This window comes from Populus euphratica, unplaced genomic scaffold (assembly GCF_000495115.2).
Source record: "Populus euphratica unplaced genomic scaffold, PopEup_1.0 scaffold8.1, whole genome shotgun sequence".
Lineage (NCBI taxonomy): Eukaryota > Viridiplantae > Streptophyta > Magnoliopsida > Malpighiales > Salicaceae > Populus > Populus euphratica.
Window position 1 is genome coordinate 1,598,905 of NW_011499855.1, and position 18,831 is coordinate 1,617,735.

General features: G+C 32.8%; 2 protein-coding genes across 4 annotated transcripts; one reads left to right on the plus strand and one right to left on the minus strand.

Annotated features, from left to right (window-relative positions):
• The first annotated feature begins 2,891 nt into the window (after positions 1-2,891).
• On the plus strand, positions 2,892-4,910 carry NCED6 (nine-cis-epoxycarotenoid dioxygenase 6). Of its 2 annotated transcripts, none has more exons than XM_011022388.1 (2): positions 2,892-4,743; positions 4,838-4,910. In XM_011022388.1, exon 1 carries the CDS (start codon positions 2,908-2,910, stop codon positions 4,717-4,719), a length of 1,812 nt encoding a protein of 603 aa, XP_011020690.1. In that variant the 5' UTR covers positions 2,892-2,907; the 3' UTR covers positions 4,720-4,743; positions 4,838-4,910. The 2 variants fall into 2 exon arrangements, with proteins under 2 accessions (XP_011020690.1, XP_011020689.1); XM_011022387.1 differs by having other exon boundaries at positions 2,892-4,739; positions 4,834-4,907.
• Positions 4,911-9,873: 4,963 nt separating this feature from the next.
• On the minus strand, positions 9,874-15,624 carry LOC105122974 (uncharacterized). Of its 2 annotated transcripts, XM_011022390.1 has the most exons (10): positions 15,448-15,624; positions 12,754-14,888; positions 12,326-12,664; positions 12,152-12,238; positions 11,566-11,718; positions 11,143-11,306; positions 10,915-11,062; positions 10,624-10,746; positions 10,419-10,506; positions 9,874-10,264 (listed from the first exon to the last, which is right to left on the minus strand). In XM_011022390.1, the coding sequence occupies exons 2-10, from the start codon at positions 14,752-14,754 to the stop codon at positions 10,077-10,079; spliced, it is 3,291 nt and encodes a 1,096-aa protein (XP_011020692.1). In that variant the 5' UTR covers positions 14,755-14,888; positions 15,448-15,624; the 3' UTR covers positions 9,874-10,076. The 2 variants fall into 2 exon arrangements, with proteins under 2 accessions (XP_011020692.1, XP_011020691.1); XM_011022389.1 differs by having other exon boundaries at positions 10,624-11,062.
• Positions 15,625-18,831: the final 3,207 nt, after the last annotated feature.

The following is an 18,831-nucleotide window of genomic DNA, read 5'->3' on the forward strand; positions in this document are numbered from 1 at the left end:
CTACAGCAGCATTACCCCTACATGGTGTAAGGTCATGATCAAATCGCTATCATGGTTAGATTTGAGTGTGTAGAAACATGGCTGTACCTTGTTTTTTTTAAAAAAATAATTTATTTTGTTAAGAATTATTTTTTTTTTTAATAATTTATTTTGTTAAGAATTATTTTTTTATATATTTTAAATTATTTTAATATATTTATTTTTAAATTAACTTTTTAATAATAAAAAAATAAAACATATTTTAAAACACAATCCTTTTTAATAATCAAAAAATAAAACATATTTTAAAACACAATCATAACCAAGCAAGTAAAATTATATTTTACATGCCCGCAATTTTTCATTAATATATATGATATACTAGCTTACTTTACGAGTGTTCGTTATATTTGTACTATTTATAACATAATTATGTTTCGTTGTGCATGCAATTTTTTTACGATTAATATTTTTTATTGTTTTGGTTCATTGAATTTAAATTATATATTGTTTGTGTGCTCTTTCTTTATAATAGGTTTGTATATGTAATATTTATTTTTTATATATTCTCGACGAGATGTTTTCAATTATGTTAATGATTATACTTTTTACTATTTATGTGGATTAATTTTTTTTTCACACGATTTTTTAGAAACTAATACATCTCTTTTTTCAGGGGCTTCATTTATCTTAAAGTTATTGTCTTGTGTTTTTCTGGTGAGATTATATAAATATATAGTTATTATTTTTTGCAAAGTTTCCATGATTTATTATTTATTAGTTTTATTGTTGCATTCTTTTTATCTTTCTTTAATAAAATAATACTATTTTGACAATATATATTGATCTATTATGTTAAAGAAAATCATCCATCACACAGTTTCTCATGAACTATTACATTTTTTTTTAGGAGCTTCATTTATTTTAAAGTTATTGTCTTATGTTTTCTGGACGAGATTATGTAGATATATAATTATTTTTGCAAAGTTTACAATATTTATTATTTATTATTTTATTGTTGTTGTGTTCTTTTTATTTTTATTTGGTAAGATAATATTATTTTGATCATATCTATATATCTATTATGTTGAAGAAATTTTTTTCCCATAATATAGTATCTTGCACATATTAATAAAAATTTATAGAGCGTGTTGATTCACCATAGCACTAGATATATAGTGCTACGGATTACTGTTGATTGTTATTAAAAAATTATAATGCTATCCTTTATTTCCCAGCACATAAAACATTGTTGTGACCACATTAACATAACAAAATTATAAAAAAAAACTTTTTTTTGGCCCTCTCCACTTCTCCTTTGTGTTTGCATAGTAAAAATATTGATTTGTCCATTGTACTGGAATTTGTTTAACTTTGTTTTAATAGTATTTTTTTTTAGAGGTAGGTTTTTTTGTTCTGTTCGTTGTAAACTAGAAGTATTTTTATTTTTTAATAAAACAGGTTTTTTTTGTGAACTAGAAGTATTTTTATTTTTTAATAAAATTATAATATTATTAAAAATAAAAGGTGTTATGTATGCTAGGCTGACACAGTGATTTATAAAAGTTATATGTGTTATTTGATTAGTATATTTTTTTTTTACTAGTTAAAATTATTATTTCATCATATCATTGGATACGTTAACGTGTTTTTTTTTTTATGGGTTGCACATATTGATGATGATTGATATCTTTTTTCTCCTCTCTCATCTTGTATAAATTTCGAGTCAATTTTTTTTTGTTGATATTTCGACTTAAATCCTTATTTTTTTTTATTTTTTTCCTTAGATGTTTTGTAAAAGTTTTATATGTTTTTTTTTTTAATTCAGTCCTTAAACTCTAATTTATCACATATTATTTTTTTTTCAATTTAGTCCTTATTCTTTTAATCTCTGTTTTTTTTCATTAACTTACCTGCAAAAGTTTTATTGATTTTTAATTTCACTATTCAATCCAATTTATGATTTTTTTTTACATTTTGATTTTGATTTTTTTGATTTTTGATTTTATTTTACTAGAGTTAGTTTGATTTTCAATTTAACCATTTAACAAAAAAAATTAATATTTCCTGTAATTTATTTTTTATTTTAATTTTCACCCTAATTTTTTAATTATCACTTTCCTTTTATTCTAGAGCCACTTGTGTGGATGTAATTTTTTTATTTTATCATTTAATATTTAATTTATTTAAGATTAAATTTTATAATTTTTTCATATATAAAATTTATGGTCTAATAACCTAGATCATGATTTAAAAGAGCTAACTCGGGTTAACATCTTTATATATATATATATATATATTAATTTTATTATTTAATATTATTTTTCTAAAAAAAATAAAAAAATCCATCATGTATCATTATTTCTTTTCCACTTTTATTTGTCACCTTTTACTTATTTAATAGATTTTACACGTGTGTTTATTTATTAAATATCATCATCTAATTTAATAATAAAATAATTTTAATAAATAAAATTATTAAATATAACTTAGTAAATAACTTGTACTTGAGCTATATCCTTCTTTTGATTTTTTTGTTGATAATTTTTGTTTTTATTTATTTACAAAAATCATTCTTGATTTATTGAATAAAATACATGTATAAATTTTTCAATTTATATTTATATCTTTTATATAAAAAACATGTAAAAAAATCTGCATATTTAATTTTTTTATTGAAAGAATACTCAAAACTGAAGCTGAGCGCAGCTCAAATAAGTTGACCAAAACCTAAATTGAAAGTACTGTATGTATTTATTAGCCAATGTTGTCGGTTAAGCTTATATCCACGTGTCTTCACCTCCTTATTAGCGCTCCACCCCCACCGCACCAAATTTACCTCCGGCTTTCATATAAAGCACCCCACTGAACGAAAGTCACGAAACAAAATTTATACGCCCCTCTTTTGCCTCTATAAAGTCTCTAGCAATGCAACGCTCTCTTAACTTCTCCACCACCGCCACCGCCCCTCCCAGGCCTGCATCCTCAATCTCCAAACATTCACCACTAATCATCACATGCAAGATCCTCATTAACCCCTCCAAGAAAAATGCGAGTCCCATAAAACTGTCAATGGCACCGCCAGTACCTTTACCAGAACCGGCACCTCCATTTCTAGAATCTGAACCAACATCCATCCCAACAGAAAGAACTACACCCCCAACTCATCTAAATCCTTTTCAAAGTCTTGCAGCTGCTGTTTTAGACAAAATTGAGACCTCGCTAATTGTACCGTTTGAGAAAAAAGTTGTATTGCCGAAAACGATTGACCCAGCGGTTCAAATGTCGGGTAATTTTTCTCCGGCTCAAGAGTGTCCGGTTCATCACAGTCTGGAAGTTGTTGGGCAGATTCCCGATACCTTACGTGGGGTTTACCTACGCAACGGTGCTAATCCTCTGCATGCACCCACAGGGGGACACCACTTGTTTGATGGTGATGGTATGATCCATGCGGTTACCTTGGGCTTTGGAAACCGAGCCAGCTATAGCTGTAGATACACCCGCACAAGCCGGTTCGAGCAAGAAGCCCAACTAGGAAGGCCTTTGTTTCCTAAGCCAATTGGTGAGTTGCATGGTCACTTAGGCTTGGCTCGGCTGGCTCTTTTCATGGCTCGAGCTGCAGTCGGCTTTGTTGATGGGACACGTGGCAGCGGTGTAGCCAATGCCGGGCTTGTCTATTTTAACGGTAGATTACTGGCCATGTCAGAGGATGATCTTCCTTATAATGTTAAGATCAAGAGTGACGGCGATTTGGAAACGATCGGACGGTTCAATTTTGATGATCAGCTTGATTGTCCCATGATTGCACACCCTAAGGTGGACCCTGTAACCGGTGAGCTCCATGCACTTAGTTACAACGTTATCAAGAAACCCTATCTAAAGTACTTTAGATTTGATGCATGCGCTAAGAAGTCATGTGACTTGGATGTTACATTGGACCAGCCAACTATGATCCACGACTTTGCAATCACAAAAAATTTTATGGTGATCCCGGATCACCAAGTCGTGTTCAAGTTGTCGGAGATGATTCGAGGCGGGTCACCCGTAATTTATGATCAAAGCAAGATTTCACGGTTTGGAGTCTTGTCAAGAAAAGCTGTCGATGATTCAAGAATTCAGTGGATTGACGTTCCGGATTGCTTTTGTTTCCATTTGTGCAATGCATGGGAAGAGAATTCTACTGACGGAGACAGGATTATTGTTGTTATCGGGTCGTGCATGGACCCGCCTGATTCCATCTTCAACCAATCTGAAGACCCGCTTCGAAGTGAGTTGTCTGAAATCCGTTTGAATCTGAGGACAGGAGAGTCAACTCGAAGGGTTATTGTCGAGGGTATGAATTTGGAAGCGGGTCAAGTAAACCGAGGGCTTCTAGGTCAAAAAACCCGGTTCGTTTACCTAGCAATTGCAGAGCCTTGGCCAAAGTGTAGTGGAATTGCAAAAGTTGATTTGGAGACTAACGAGGTGACCAAATTTATTTATGGTGCTGGTAGGTTTGGTGGTGAGCCATGTTACGTGCCCAAAAAAGGAAATGTTGGCGATAATGGAAGAAGTGATGATGACGGCGAAGGCTTCATTATGGGTTTCGTGAGAGATGAGGAAAAAGGGAGGTCAGAATTGGTGATAGTGAATTCATCAAGCATGGGTCAAGTAGCTTCAGTGAAAATGCCCACTAGAGTGCCCTATGGCTTCCATGGTACCTTTGTCAGCGAAGCTGATTTAAAACAACAATCTGTGTGATAGCTTTGCTTAATGTACATGCTTGTTGATTTCCTGCGGTTTCATCAAAATAAACTCTCGGTGCTGCAGAGCATGTGTTCCGTTGCCGCGCTACCAGACAAATCCTACATAAAAGCTTTCCTGGTTAAATGTGTACGCATCTCTATATCTAAATGATAATTAAATGGAAAAAATAAAAATATCGGTTCGCTTTATATAAATTTGTTTTCTTCTCCTCTATGTTTAGCATATATTATAACACCAACGTAAGTTAGCAGGAGTTATTGTGTTTTTTTTCCTTTTTCCGAGATTATTAAAAAAAACAAGGCCAACAAAGATTGACCATTTCGAAGATAATAAAAGAGAGAATTATCTATATTTATTGATAATAATATATCTATTTAAGTTTAAGAACATTATTTATTTGTTTTATGAGGCAAGTGTTGAGAAGTATAATCAATAAAATATTCTCTCTTATTGTTTTCATGGAATAAAAACAAAATTAAAATCTTTAAAATCACAATTTTACTATTTGCTTTAGAATAACTAAATAGGGTTTGCTAGCATGGTTGACAAAGGTAGACAAGGGTAGCTGAGGATAGGTGCCGGGTTGAAAATATGCAAGTTGGATTGGAATTAATGGTCCTTTATCTTATCTCTTAGTGTTTCAAATGTACTTTTGTCTCCCCCATTATAATTCACCAGCAGTAGACTTATATATGGTGTTATGTTTCGCTGTAATAATTAGTCTTTCTATAGCAGTCATCCCATGAGATAATTAAAAGATATTTTTACCTATAATTTATTTATTTTTTAAAACGGGCCAATGAATTAATTATTATAATACTATTTATTCCATGAACACAATAAGATAGAATATTTTACTGATGATACTACTCAACACTTGCCTCATAAAACAAATAAATAATGTTTTTAAACTTAAATTGATATATTATTATCTGTAAATACAGATAATTCTCATTAATTCCACTCCAACTTGCATATTTTCAACCCGGCACCTATCCTCAGCTACCTCAGCACGTCATTCTAGTTTCTTTTTGTCAACCATGCTAGCAAAACCTATTTAGTTATTCTAAAGCAAAAAAAAATAAAAAAAATTGTGATTTTAAAGCTTTTTTTTTTAATTTTTAAAAAATAAACATGTATTGTGATTTTAAAGCTTTTATTTTTTTTAATTTTTAAAAAATAAACATGTTTGATTTCCATTTATTCTTGATTTAATTTTTGGAGAGGTTAAAAGTAGAAATCAAAAGGCATGGACTTTGTTTGCTTAAGGTTTGATTTATAAATATGTAAACTTGTTAATAATAAGATGCAGTTTAATTGATGAGATTTTAAATTTATTTTTTAAAAATTATTAATTTAAATTTTATAAATTTTAAAGTTACTGAATTTAAATGAGTTTTAGAATTATTAAAAATTTATATAATTATTAATCGTGGAATTAGATGTAATTTCAGGGGGTTCGTGGAATTAGACATAAGCCGACTGAAATACTGTAACAATAATAAATAAATAAAAAGTGATCTTGTTTCTTTACCTTTCAACCCTCTTCCCCGCTAAAACCAACAGTTCCTTCTCCTTTTATCACAGCCCAGTCCCCATCCTCTCCTATGGCCGACACCCCATAACCACCTACCACATCACAGTCCCATATCCACAGCCATTAGCCACTGAGTCACCAGCAACAACCAAAACCATAATTCTCGTCTCCCTCACTTTACCAACTGAATCGAACACACCACAAGCCCATAAACTCCACCCCACTTTCCTCACTAAAATCACAGCAGCCCACCACTCATCAACCAAATCCAAGAATAAACCAGCAGCCACCACCAATGTCAACCTCTTCCACCCGAATCAACCCACCAAAACATCCAGCACCAGCCTAATCTCACAGCCACTGCCCCAGTTGACGCCGTCACGACGCTGCCTCTTCCTCCAGCAGGTGCAGGAAGCGCCACCCAAAACTACCATAAAACCCATTACAGCCACAGTAAAGTCGTCATCTGCCCACCAACTCCACTGTCAACACCAGCGGTTCCATTTCCCCTCTTCTCTAACAGCCGTCAGACCAAACACGACCTGATCTTAGCGTCGCTGTCATCTCCAACATCCAACACCACAAATCCTCCACACCCAAACCAGCAAATCATCCTCCACCACAGTTACCCCAAACCTCGTCAAAATCGCAGTCTTCCACACCATTCAGATCCTGAAATTAGCAACTTCCATTTCTCCAAATCATCACGCCAGCAACATAGCCTCATTGGAGTGCCCTCTCGCCATGCCAGGATTATGAAGTTCACCCACAAGTTATGACCAAGTTTGGACAATCTCTAAGAGCTTGAGGGAGAAAGATAAACATCTGCTAGAGCTGTTTGTCTCTGTTTTTTTTTGGATTTATAAAAGGTACGTGAGAAGCGCGCGCCATCCAAGTCAGAATCCAAGTGCCGTGCGTGTTACACGCGTCAACAGTGTTTCCAGTCTCTATTTCCAGCAATTTTCTGATCTTCTCCATCAGGTCAATTTTGTTCTCAGTTTGTTTTTTTTTTCCTCGTTCATTTGTTTTATTGTAATCTTTGTAATAATGGATAATTATAAAAAATATGAAGGAGCATGTGGGGTTTAAATTCGTGCTTGATGCGTGAATACCCCCGGGGATTTATAATTGCTGGGGATTTTTATGCGCTTGGAGTGATAAGAAAAATTCAATCCCCTTGTTGGGCTCGGAACGGAAGGATTTCAAATTTTCAATGTTCTTTAATTTTCTTTGATTTTCCTATGCATTTTTATTTTGATTTGATTCTGTGTGTTTTGTTTTCTGATGTTTTCCTTTAAAAAAAATGGTTTCCGGATTTCCTTTTTCAAATAAATTACGGTAGGAATTTTTGTTTTTTCGAGATGTTTTAAAATAAAAAATAAATATAAAATAGCAATTATTTTTCATGGAATTATATTGGTAAGTTAAGGCTCTTTCAGAATAATGCTTTACTTTACCTTTCCCATTATAATTATTATAAGGAAATTTAAATTGCATAGGGATTTTACCGTTGCTATAGATAGATTATTTAGGATTGTTACAGTAAAATTTATACATGTATGTTGTGTGATTGAGAAGATCTAGACGTTTTAATATTTTTATGCTGTAATTTTTTAATAAAAAATCTGCTGACATGATTTTCACATGTTGTAATGAATGGTCACGCTCATCCTTTAAAAAAACACATCTTATTAAAAGGACATGTGAAATGTTATTTATAGTAAAATCTGAACATTCATTATATAACTAGATACGTAAACATATTTCTTTTACATGGTATGATTTATGTATGCATCTTATAATTAGATTGTTATTGATAATTAATTATTTGTGTTTTTTTTAACAATTAATATATATATAATTATTATTATGTATTTATTTATTATTTGCTTGGGTATTCAAGTTCTTTGAGTCTGATAATAATATCACGTTCAAGAGTTTCGAGTCCGCCAACCATATTTGATGTTATGCAACTTCCAGACGTGGTCTAGCATTCACGTATAACTACCAGATCCAAAAAAATTGAGTTTGTTATGTTTACTCAACCCAAAATGCTTAGGTTTAGTGTGGTTATTAGATTTAATTTGTTTGAGTTTGGTATATTTATCAAACACAATATATTTAAAATATTTTCTATACATTTAATATTTTTTATATTTAAATATTTTTTGATAATGACTCGCTATAAAGTGTTGACCAATATACTAGTTGTATAATAAATTTAAATAAAGTTATTTTAGAGATGAATATGTTATCTTAAAATAATTTTTTTTATTTTTTTATTTATTCTTTATTATGAATAGACTTTTTTGTGTTTAAATTGTTTATTTGTGCCTTTTTTTTTCTTTTTCATACTATATTATGAGTTAATTTGAGATGAATGAGTGTAATTTCAAAAAAAAAATTTATTAAAAGTGAGTGACACCTAAAAGTCTAATTTGAATCAGATAAAAAAATAGGCTTAAAAGCCTAATTTAATGTTCACTATCATATTAGGTTTAATGCTCATGTTTTTTAAAGTGAGGATGAAGTTTTTAGATTAGACCTTATCCTAAATCATTTATATTAAGTTTAGATAAATAATTAAAAAAGCCTTGTAGTTACATCATCACCAGTTTATAATTAATAAACAACTTATTCAAGTTAAAATATTTTAGGATGATCAACTCATTATTTAAGAATTTTTGACTCAATTAGAGTTTTTGATTGTTATAAATTACATGACCATCTTTTTATCTAGTCTTTAATTTTACCATGATGTCTGATGGAAACACTAATTTAAGCTTTTTTAGTAAAAATAAAAATAAAAATAAAAATTACAAATAAAAATAAAATTACTATAAACTATTTTTAATTACGTATTATATAGTAACGACTATCCCTCTCTAAAAAGCAATCGTAATTATGTAGATCATGTAACATTATGTATGGATCGATGTATTTGTTTTTAAAATTACTAATATTACCCCCTCCAAGAACTGACAAAAGACTCGTATCGTTAAGTCATCATTCAACCTGTGGATTATTGACTGAGTCTCCATCAATCGTTATTTATTTATCTATTAAAATAGTATCATATCGAGTTAATCGGATTAGAAGTCAATCCTGCCTATAATTAGGTTCCAGGCTATGAATTTTCTTAATCAAGTTTTTGATCTGAACCTATCAGAATTTAACAACTGTTTTTTATTGGACCGATAATGGGTTTCATCCAATGAAAATTTGCTTCATGGTTGACTTTAAATTTTGGATTAGTTATTCATTGTTTAAAATTAAAAGAGATGTTTTTTTTCACTCATTAGAATGAGGTTAATAGAGTCTATTTTTGTATAGCACTCTGATAGTGTCATGTGGCAATTTGATATTATGATGATTTTTATTTTTTAAAATGTTTTTATTTTAAAAATATTAAATTGATATTTTTAAGTGATTTTTAATGGTTTTGTTAAAAATAAAAATAAAAATAAAAATAAATTTTTTTTTAATATATTTTTAATTAAAAAATACTCTTACAAATTACTCTATATGACAATACCAGACTCAGAATCGTTGAATTGCTGTTACTCTATATGAAAATACCAGACTCAGAATCGTTGAATTGCTGGCATAAAGCCGAACTAAGGACTTGGCAACAAAGTCAGGAAAACATTATTGAACACATATTCATATTTTCTTTTCGGCCTAGGAGGATCTTTATCTACAACTATATGTGGCTCGATCGCATCAAAGCCACTTGGGAACTCTACCGCAACATTTTCCCAGTAAATGTTTTTGATATGTGAAGGTTTTTGCACGACTCTACAAAGTATGGCTCTCATCTATTTGCATAATTAGGTCGCTTTGGCTGGAGTGCTGTTGACATGCTTCGCAGCCTATTTGTTATCTCTGTAAACGATGGTCTGGCTTCTGGATCAGAGGCCCAGCATTCTTCCATCAACTTTCTCCATCCTGTATCGCAGTGTTCTGGTACAGGAGGCCTCAGCGTGCTGCTTACAATTCCACCTTCATTCAGAAATTCCACAATGTGTAAGATCTTTTATCTTTTCAATTTCCTTTCCTCTGTTTTCTCTTACTTGTATTTATCCCTGTTGTGTTGTAATTATTGATAGCTTACGCGTTATAGAGTTTCTGGGTTAAGGGAGGGGAAAAACCTGACCTATTATAGCGCCGAATTGCATGTTGGCATATTGCTCTTCACCAGTCAGGATCTCCCACATTGCGATGCCAAACGAGAAAACATCAACCTGTAAAGGAAGATTTCTCAAACGCTGATGGAAAATGTGGTTCAAAAACTATATTAAGAAGTTACAGTTTTCATTCTTGATATACTCGAAACTCCATTATACAAGTACTGTGCTAACCTTCTCAGAGACTCGGTTGCTGGTGCCATCCAATAACTCTGGCGCCATCCATGGAAGGGTTCCACGCACACCACCAGATACGAGTGTGTTCCTTTTAATTTTTGACAATCCGAAATCTCCAACCTGGAGAACAGGTGAATTACATGTATGAATGAGACTAATGTAGAGTGAATAAAGCTGAAAGAAACTCTTTTGGAAATTGAAAAGCATGTTTTGATATAGAATCAAAACTAATAGAAGACAATAGAATAAAGGAAGGAGTAACGAGTGAGGGGTTTCTGCAAACATTACCTTGCATATGGGGCGTTGGGGATCCCTTAAATTGACAAGCAAATTGTCGCACTTCAAATCAAAATGAATGATATCTCTCAAATGCAGATATTCCATGCCAAAAGCAGCATCGAGAGCGACCATAAGCTTTTTTCGACGATCAAGTGATCTGTGCAACGAAGAAAGATTCTAGCATATATCATGATAAATGGTACAAGCAAGCAAAGGATTCGCAGGCCACCAACTCACCTATCCTTCTTTTGTAAGACACGCCTCAATGATCCATTTACCATATATTCAGTCACAGTTGCCATTGTTCCTCCAGGGCCGTCAGGGACCACGCCATAAAATGCTAACACATTTGGATGATGAAGATCTGATAGGATGCGTGCCTCTCTCCAGAAGTCTCTACTCTGCATAAACAGGGAGGGTTAATTAGATTTTCAATCAGAAATATTCTAAGGCTTGTCTAAGAAGAAATCCAGTTGCTAAGATTTCTAATTCAACAAAAGGTTAAGAGTTGTTTGGTCCTGATTTTTTCACTCATTATTTTATGAAATCTTAGACTGCTAAATGAATTTTTCTACCATGAACAGCCCACCATTATCAAGTGAAAGAAATTATGATGGAAAGGAATTATTTGTTCTAAAATTGATGATTACAAGGACTAACCAATCGCTCTTGCTCTGATGAGTTGCCTGAAAAACAACTCCTTTTGATCCTTTTAATAGCAACATCAGTACCTCTCCATTTCCCATAATAAACAGTTCCAAATGTGCCAGATCCTAATTCCTGCTCTTCTTCAATATCTGCATTCCTTATGATCTGCAAATCAAGAGTGTGAAGCTTTTAGTTAATTTAATTTATCCCTTTTGAAATGGAAAAAAATGCCATAACTATGTAACATCTAAATGATGGTAGAGAGTTGAAGTCATGAGCACATTTTAATAAAAAAAGTAATGAGATTCAGGTCACATTTGAACTAGTAGGGGCTTCCAAGTTCATACTTCTTTTTCACTGAAATGAAGGTTTGTGTGAAAACAGTTGGAACTGGCATCGGGGACCAAAAGCATTCCCCTACAATTAGCTAAATGAAACCTTTGACAGATTTGGCTTGCAGAACAGGCATGGGAGTACTAAAGGATATTTTCTGATTGATGAATCAAAAAAAAAAAAAAAAAAAAAAAAAAAAAAAAAAAAAAAAAAAAAAAAAAAAAAAAACCAAAGATGTGAGGCTTGTGAGATATTATATCCTAACCTGCAAACGATAGATGCCTGCTTCTATTTCAGCCATCGCTGCATCACTAATGGAATCATTTACGTCTTTGTCATCACCTTCAATATCCTAAAAAACAAGGGGTCAGAGAGGTAAAACAGAACAGAAAATGAAATATCATACACAGAGAATCCAAATCAAAAGGAAACAGGTCACCTCAGATTCATATTCTTGACCCGTACTTTCTACGTCAATATCTCCATCAGATTGAAATCCCTCTGCGAGCTCTTCTTCTACTCGTGGGACAACATTCAAAGAAAAGGGAATATCTGGAGGCGTAGTTCCAGTGACATCCTCAACAATTACCCCTGGCTTTGCTATCTTATCATCATGATTGTTATCTAAAGGCTGTGACTGGACATATAGAGCATCTCCATCGATTGATTCCTTATATGATAGTCCCTTGTCATGAATCTTTTTGACCTTTTCATTACAATTCACAGGGTCTTCATGACACAAGGAATCCAATCTACTTGAAGCACTCCTGTCGGATTTCTGAATAGATATTTTGAAATTAGAGGAAATTATTAATTGCAAGTTTTAGTTCAGATCGGAAAAATCTTGCTATGGACAGCTATACTTACAGAGCTGGGGACTTCTGGTCCCTTGTCCCTCGATCCAAGAGATGCAGAAGGTAGATATTCAGGATCCCAATGGAGAATTCGTTGACCATTTATGCTCTCAGTCATAGTACAGTGCTGTTCCTTGGCGACCTTTTGGCTCTTAACAAAAAAATTAGGTGCATTAGTGTCTGATTGATGACTCTTAGGGTGCTCCCTCATAGCATCTGCATAATTTTCGGAAGTGTTAACTCGAGTAGCAGAAACCATCCTTCCATATGCTTGAGAATCTAGAGGATGATGATAAGCACTTGGTGGGAAGTTTAAATCCGGTAAGTTCCTATGCTCCATGGCATTATCATTCAGTGCAACTTCAACATTTCCTTCATACTGTTGTCTGTCTATATCAGAATAGTTAGCATTCCTGTTCATCCACTTCAGCACCTCTTGCTCTAAGTCAATATAACTCAGCTCTTCACTGCAATGATTCTCGAACTCAATCAATTGGTGTTTCTCATCCATTATATATGGTGCCAGCGCTGGCCTTTCTAAGGATGAATTTGACATTTTCAGTGAAGGTGATTTTCCCCTTCCATTCCCGAGGGACAGCAGAATAACTGCTTCTTCCAACCATTTTTCTGACACCTCACCATTTTCCTGCAACTGCGAGTCAGAAAATGCCCTTTCCATAATCGCAGGCCAGTCCGAATTCATAGAATTTTGAGGATGTTGTTGATAAGAAAGGAAATCTCCGCTCTGGCTACGATTATGAAGATGCATTTCAAGTTGTTTGCTAGTCTGATCAGTTTCCCCTGGATATTGTTGATAACAAGCTTGATTCACCGATGGAATCGGCCCATGAGGAAGATTATTATAATATGCAGTGTCAAATGGAAATTTGTCCACGGAAAAAGTACCGATGTTTTTATTACTGTCAGGGAAAGGTTGATCAACATAAAATAAGCTTTTAGAATTCTTATGATCTCTGTACTGAATGTTAACTGGACTCACAGGAGAAGATTGATTCTTATAATCTGAAGCAGTTCCTAGTTGGCTTGCAGAACTCTGTCCACTAGAGCTCTTCTGGGGACTGTGGTCCAGCATGCCATTAACAGCAACAACATACTGACAATCAGCATTACACTGTTGTGATGTCTTACCTTCAAAAGAATTTGGGCTGTCAGGTTCAACGGAAGAAACAAGAAATATACGCAGTCTTTGTGAGCCTCCATTTTTTTCAAGCCCTTGATATTCCTCTATCATGTGATGAAGATCTTCATCAGAAGAAACAGAAATAAGTGCATCAAGATCCTCACCAGGGAGCTGGTACTTGATCGTATGAGGTTGGTCACAAATTGCCAAAGTTTTCCTTGCAAGCTCCTCCCATGTAACATTTTTTCTGATGGATATGATCCTTGTTTCTCCACCAACATATCTAAGCTTCCCATCATTTGGCCTGGGCAATATCCTCCCCCCAAAGCTGCATAGAAATTTCATTTTTCCAGAGAAAGCACATTCTGAAACTCTAGTTCCAAAAGGCTGATAAGGCCAAGGGGTTTCCGGAACACAGTTAGGTGAACTGGTCAGACCTAAGGTTACTCGACCAGAATTATTTGTTTCATCAACATAGTTACTTGGTTTTAGTGCATTGGGAACACATTCCCAGTGGTATCTGCCTGCATTATCAGTATAAGCCCTATTTTCTAGTTCAGCGGCATGTCCTGTGGCTTCTATCCTGGAAACATGATCTGAAGCATCACAATCAGAATCCTTTCTCCTTACCCCATGAGTGCCAGCATGACTTTCAGAACCCATCGGGTTGTTCTGACTGTAATTGAATCCCATTTGCCCTGGCTGGTTATGATCCAGCACTCTTCTTCGAGCAAACTGGGGAGAAAATTCCTCACCAGTCTGTACAGAAATATTATGTACATTTCTATCTACAGGAATTCCGTCCCTAGTCACAACTTTCATTTTATCTCCAATGAACTGCTGGCCTGAGCTACCAGGCGTCTCATGTGCCATGGTCTATAAAAGGAAATTCACTTTAAATACAGCTGCATATGAACATTCACTAGCCTGTCGAGTCTTGTTTTCTCCATGCTCTTCCAAATTCCCACCGCACTCGAAATTGGACCAGATCATAGTACTCACAGCCCCTATGCACAAAATCAATAACATTCAACGCTTATTTTCTCAATAGCAACTGCTGTCATCTTAAATGGGGGAAAAATCTCAAAGTGCTATCAGCATCATTATGCAATACACAAATTCCCTTTCATCGCTACCAAAAAAACATTGTCATTAAGAATCTGTATACACCAGGTCTTCAATCAAATCGACTTGATTTTACAATTCCTGCTAAATCCGTTGAACACACACAACTGCGCTTCAAAAGAATAATAAAAATAACTGCAGTGCCACAATTCACTTTGATCTTTTACGCATAATCATCCATCAAACAGTTTATGGAAACTAAAAGTTCAACCTTAATTTTTTGAATCAATCAATGAAACAATGAAACAACGAACCAGGTTCAATCCATACAACAACCAAAGGATCAAGATATATCATCAACAATGCATTATTCAAATTGCAAAATAAAGGGCAAGGAACGAAAACAAAATTAAGAATTCCTTTATAGAAGATTGATTAGATGTGGCAAAGATATTAAACTATGAACATGAAATAGAGTAGAACATGTACTGAAATGGGTACCTTCTTGTTTGTTGAAAATTGCAGTTTTATGTGAACATGTAAAGAATTGAAGATTGTTCCATTGAAGAAGAGGAGAAAGCCAAAACAGGAAAATTGAGTATGGGATTAAGTTTTGTTAGAGTTTGGAGGATTTGATAGAGAAAGAGAGAGCGTTGCATGAGAGACGGAGTTTAAAAAGGGAGAGCTTAAAATAACGTGGACACAAATGTAAGGAGAGCGCGAACATAACTGTAAACTACAACCAACTTAAACTCTTTCACTTTATGACAGTTGGATCCGATACCTAGCCAATCCTGTCTATTGGGTCAGGCCGAGGGTATATAAAAATTAATCTAAAATTAATTTAATTTGATCCTTTTTATTGTCAGGTAAATGAGTTAAGTGAATGTATAATCCACTTAACTCGGTTAAAATTTGATTGATTTATTTATTTTATTAACGTGGTTAACTTCCGATTAAAATTTGATTTATTTATTTATTTATTTTATTAACGTGGTTAACTTATGACATGTACATTGCTCCAAGTTGACCCGAAGTTTATTCTTGTATTTAACTGCATAAATTTACTCGTATAAGTTTGTACATTAATCATGGTTAGAATTACAAAATAAAAATAAATAAAAAAATCTCGTTCGTTCGTGCATGCCTAAATTTGAAAAACCTTTAAAACGTTTCACTTTCCACATTTGTAATGGCTATCTCTCTCTCTCTCTCTCTCTCTCTCTCATCATTTCTCACTACTATTTACCTCTCTATTTTTCTGTGAAGAAAATCTAGAGATTATCGAACCACAAAAGGGAAAGCAGCGAAACCTCGCACAATGCCGACGTCTAGTTGAATTATAGTGGCTTCAACAAAGCAGGGAAAAGAGCTTGAGCTTTGTGAAATGATGCTTTTAGAAGCTAGCATCCATGACTGTTGAAACGGATGACCCTGTGAAATGATGCTTCTTGACGGTTTCTATTGTGCTGCCATTCAAATGGCTCCGACGGACAACACAACTGATAATGTTCAAGTTCCTTGCAAGCAGCCAACGATCAGTAGTAACACATGAAAGAGGTGAAATATCCAGAACCGATAATACCTTGATACCGGTAATGGCTCAGATTATGAAGAACAAATTCATCGTTCATCAATGCAGGAAACAATCTGTTTCCCCCGAGCAAGAACAAGGGTAAATTGCATCAATAATCTTTGGCCGTGTGTCTCCCAAAACTGAGAACTTGTAATGGCTTCTTCTGCTATAGATTTCGTGGCTGTATATGTATACTTGAGATTCTAGTAGCAGCAATTAACTGCCACCGTTTGGCATGAAACTTGTAAATTTAAAACCTTTACAAGCTAGTTCATTTGTTATCCACCCAGTTCATCAGCAATCGGCTTCAATCCATTGACCTTCCTTAGAACATCATCAACCAATGACCGGATAGCAAGATTCTGGAAGTCATAATGCAATAGTTTAAAAATGTACCCAACAAAAAATTAGAAAAAAACAAAGAAGAAACATGTTCATCAAGACAGCTACTACATTTTAAGATGAAAGTTAGAAACAGAAACATCATGATTTATACATATGCAATTTTTTAAAATTAAAGTGATGGTATGGAGTCGCTTTTTCTCATAGGAAGTTACGAATTTGCATCTCATTCATCAACGGAGAAAAAAGAACGCACTAAGTGTCTGTTTTGATTTGAATGTGTGGTGATTTTTTTTTTAAGATATAATTCTTTTAAAGTATAAATTACATTTTTAAAAGTTAAAAATAAAAAATCAAAGTTACCTTCAAACCAAACACTTTTTAAATCAGGCTACAGAACAGAGAAAGTGAATGATTTTATTTAGGAACGCATTCCTCTCAATTTCATGTCATCTCTTAAGCACTAGTCAACTAATTAAGGGGTGGATTTATTTTAAACACATCTAAATCTTATGCTTAGAAATTTAGTTTTTTGGTGATTGAATAATGAGTACATTTTTTATAAATAAAAAATGTGGTAGCTTGATGTAAAATCTTAACACTTGTAAAACAATTTTTTTTAGATGAATTTGGGAATTTTTAGATACTTATATTAGTATCTTTGCAGATACAAAAATATTATAAATATGCAAAGAACATTAAATTTTAAAAATAAGGTTTTTTTATTTTTATTCTGGTAGAAAAATAAAAAAGAATGAAAACCATCCACCTTTTACTAAATCTTGTCAGAAAAAAGAGTCATTCCACCTTAATAATATTAATAAAAAGTAAATATTCCTAAAGTTAGGGATTTTCTTTACTATTTAAATCAATTCTTATCTAGTGACTTGAATCAAATGATCGCTGGAGAAGAAATAACCATTTAAATAATCTTTTCCACTTAATAGAAGAAAGAGTCTCCCCCTCACATATTCGTCAATGAATATGATAGCAATTCAGTAAAAAACAAAAAGCAAAATTATTAGTGTCATTCTTTCAATAAAATGTCATCCTTCAAGAAAACAGTGGTTCGCCATGCTTGTTTTTGTCTGTAATAAAAATTGTTTTTAAAAGTGTTTTTTATTTTAAAAAATTTATTTTTAATATTAACACATTAAAATAATTAAAAAATTAAAAAAATAATTAAAAATTTTAAAAATAATTTTTTTAAAAAATACAATTAAATCACAATATCAATAACATCATCGTATTGTCATGTAATGATAAAAAAGGACTCCAATCAATTTTTATATGTATAAATAAGTTGTTTGGAATCAATTATTTACTATAATTAAATTCAATTATAATATTTGATTTGAATTTAAATAATAAGTAAATTAAATTCACATATTTGGAAAATATAAAATTTATTTTATTTTTTTCTCTATATTACCTTAATTATTTTCATCTTATTTCTTCAAAAATCTTAAAAAAAGTTAGATAAATATTTTGAGAAAATTAATTTTAATATTAAATTTATTCTTATTAGAATGGTAAATCAAAAGGCAACCTCTCCCTGATTTATTTTTGTAATATTTTTAAAAATTAAATTTATTTTAGAGATTGTTTTTAAATTTCTAAATTGAATTTAATTTAGAAAATATATCAAGTAAATCATATTGCTAAAAAAATGATTAATTCAAATATTAGTATGTTTATTGATTTAACTTAAAACCCAACAGGCATCATGTCTCGAGTTGCAGATTCCTGAGGTTACTCCTTCACTGTAAGCGGGGTCTGACAATTATAGTTGAGATTGAAAAACAGAAAAGATTTCTCCGAAGAAAAAAGAAAAGGGAAAAAGCAGGGGCAGGCTGGAGTGTAAAGAGTAAAATGGTAAAGTGTTACTATGAGCACCTACCTAGGTAGGTGGCAAAAGAGATCCTACGTGGCAGAGTGTTTTGAAAAAGAGAGAGAGAGAGAGAGAG

Bases quoted from the DNA above. Each gene is read 5' to 3' on its own strand.
- NCED6 (XM_011022388.1), top strand. From the start codon at position 2,908: ATGCAACGCTCTCTTAACTTCTCCACCACCGCCACCGCCCCTCCCAGG.
- LOC105122974 (XM_011022389.1), bottom strand. From the start codon at position 14,754: ATGGCACATGAGACGCCTGGTAGCTCAGGCCAGCAGTTCATTGGAGAT. The intron at 11,307-11,565 runs GTTAGTCCTTGT...CTGTTTATGCAG, and splicing joins CATCAGAGCAAGAGCGATTG to AGTAGAGACTTCTGGAGAGA. The intron at 11,063-11,142 runs GTGAGTTGGTGG...TTCGTTGCACAG, and splicing joins GTCTTACAAAAGAAGGATAG to ATCACTTGATCGTCGAAAAA.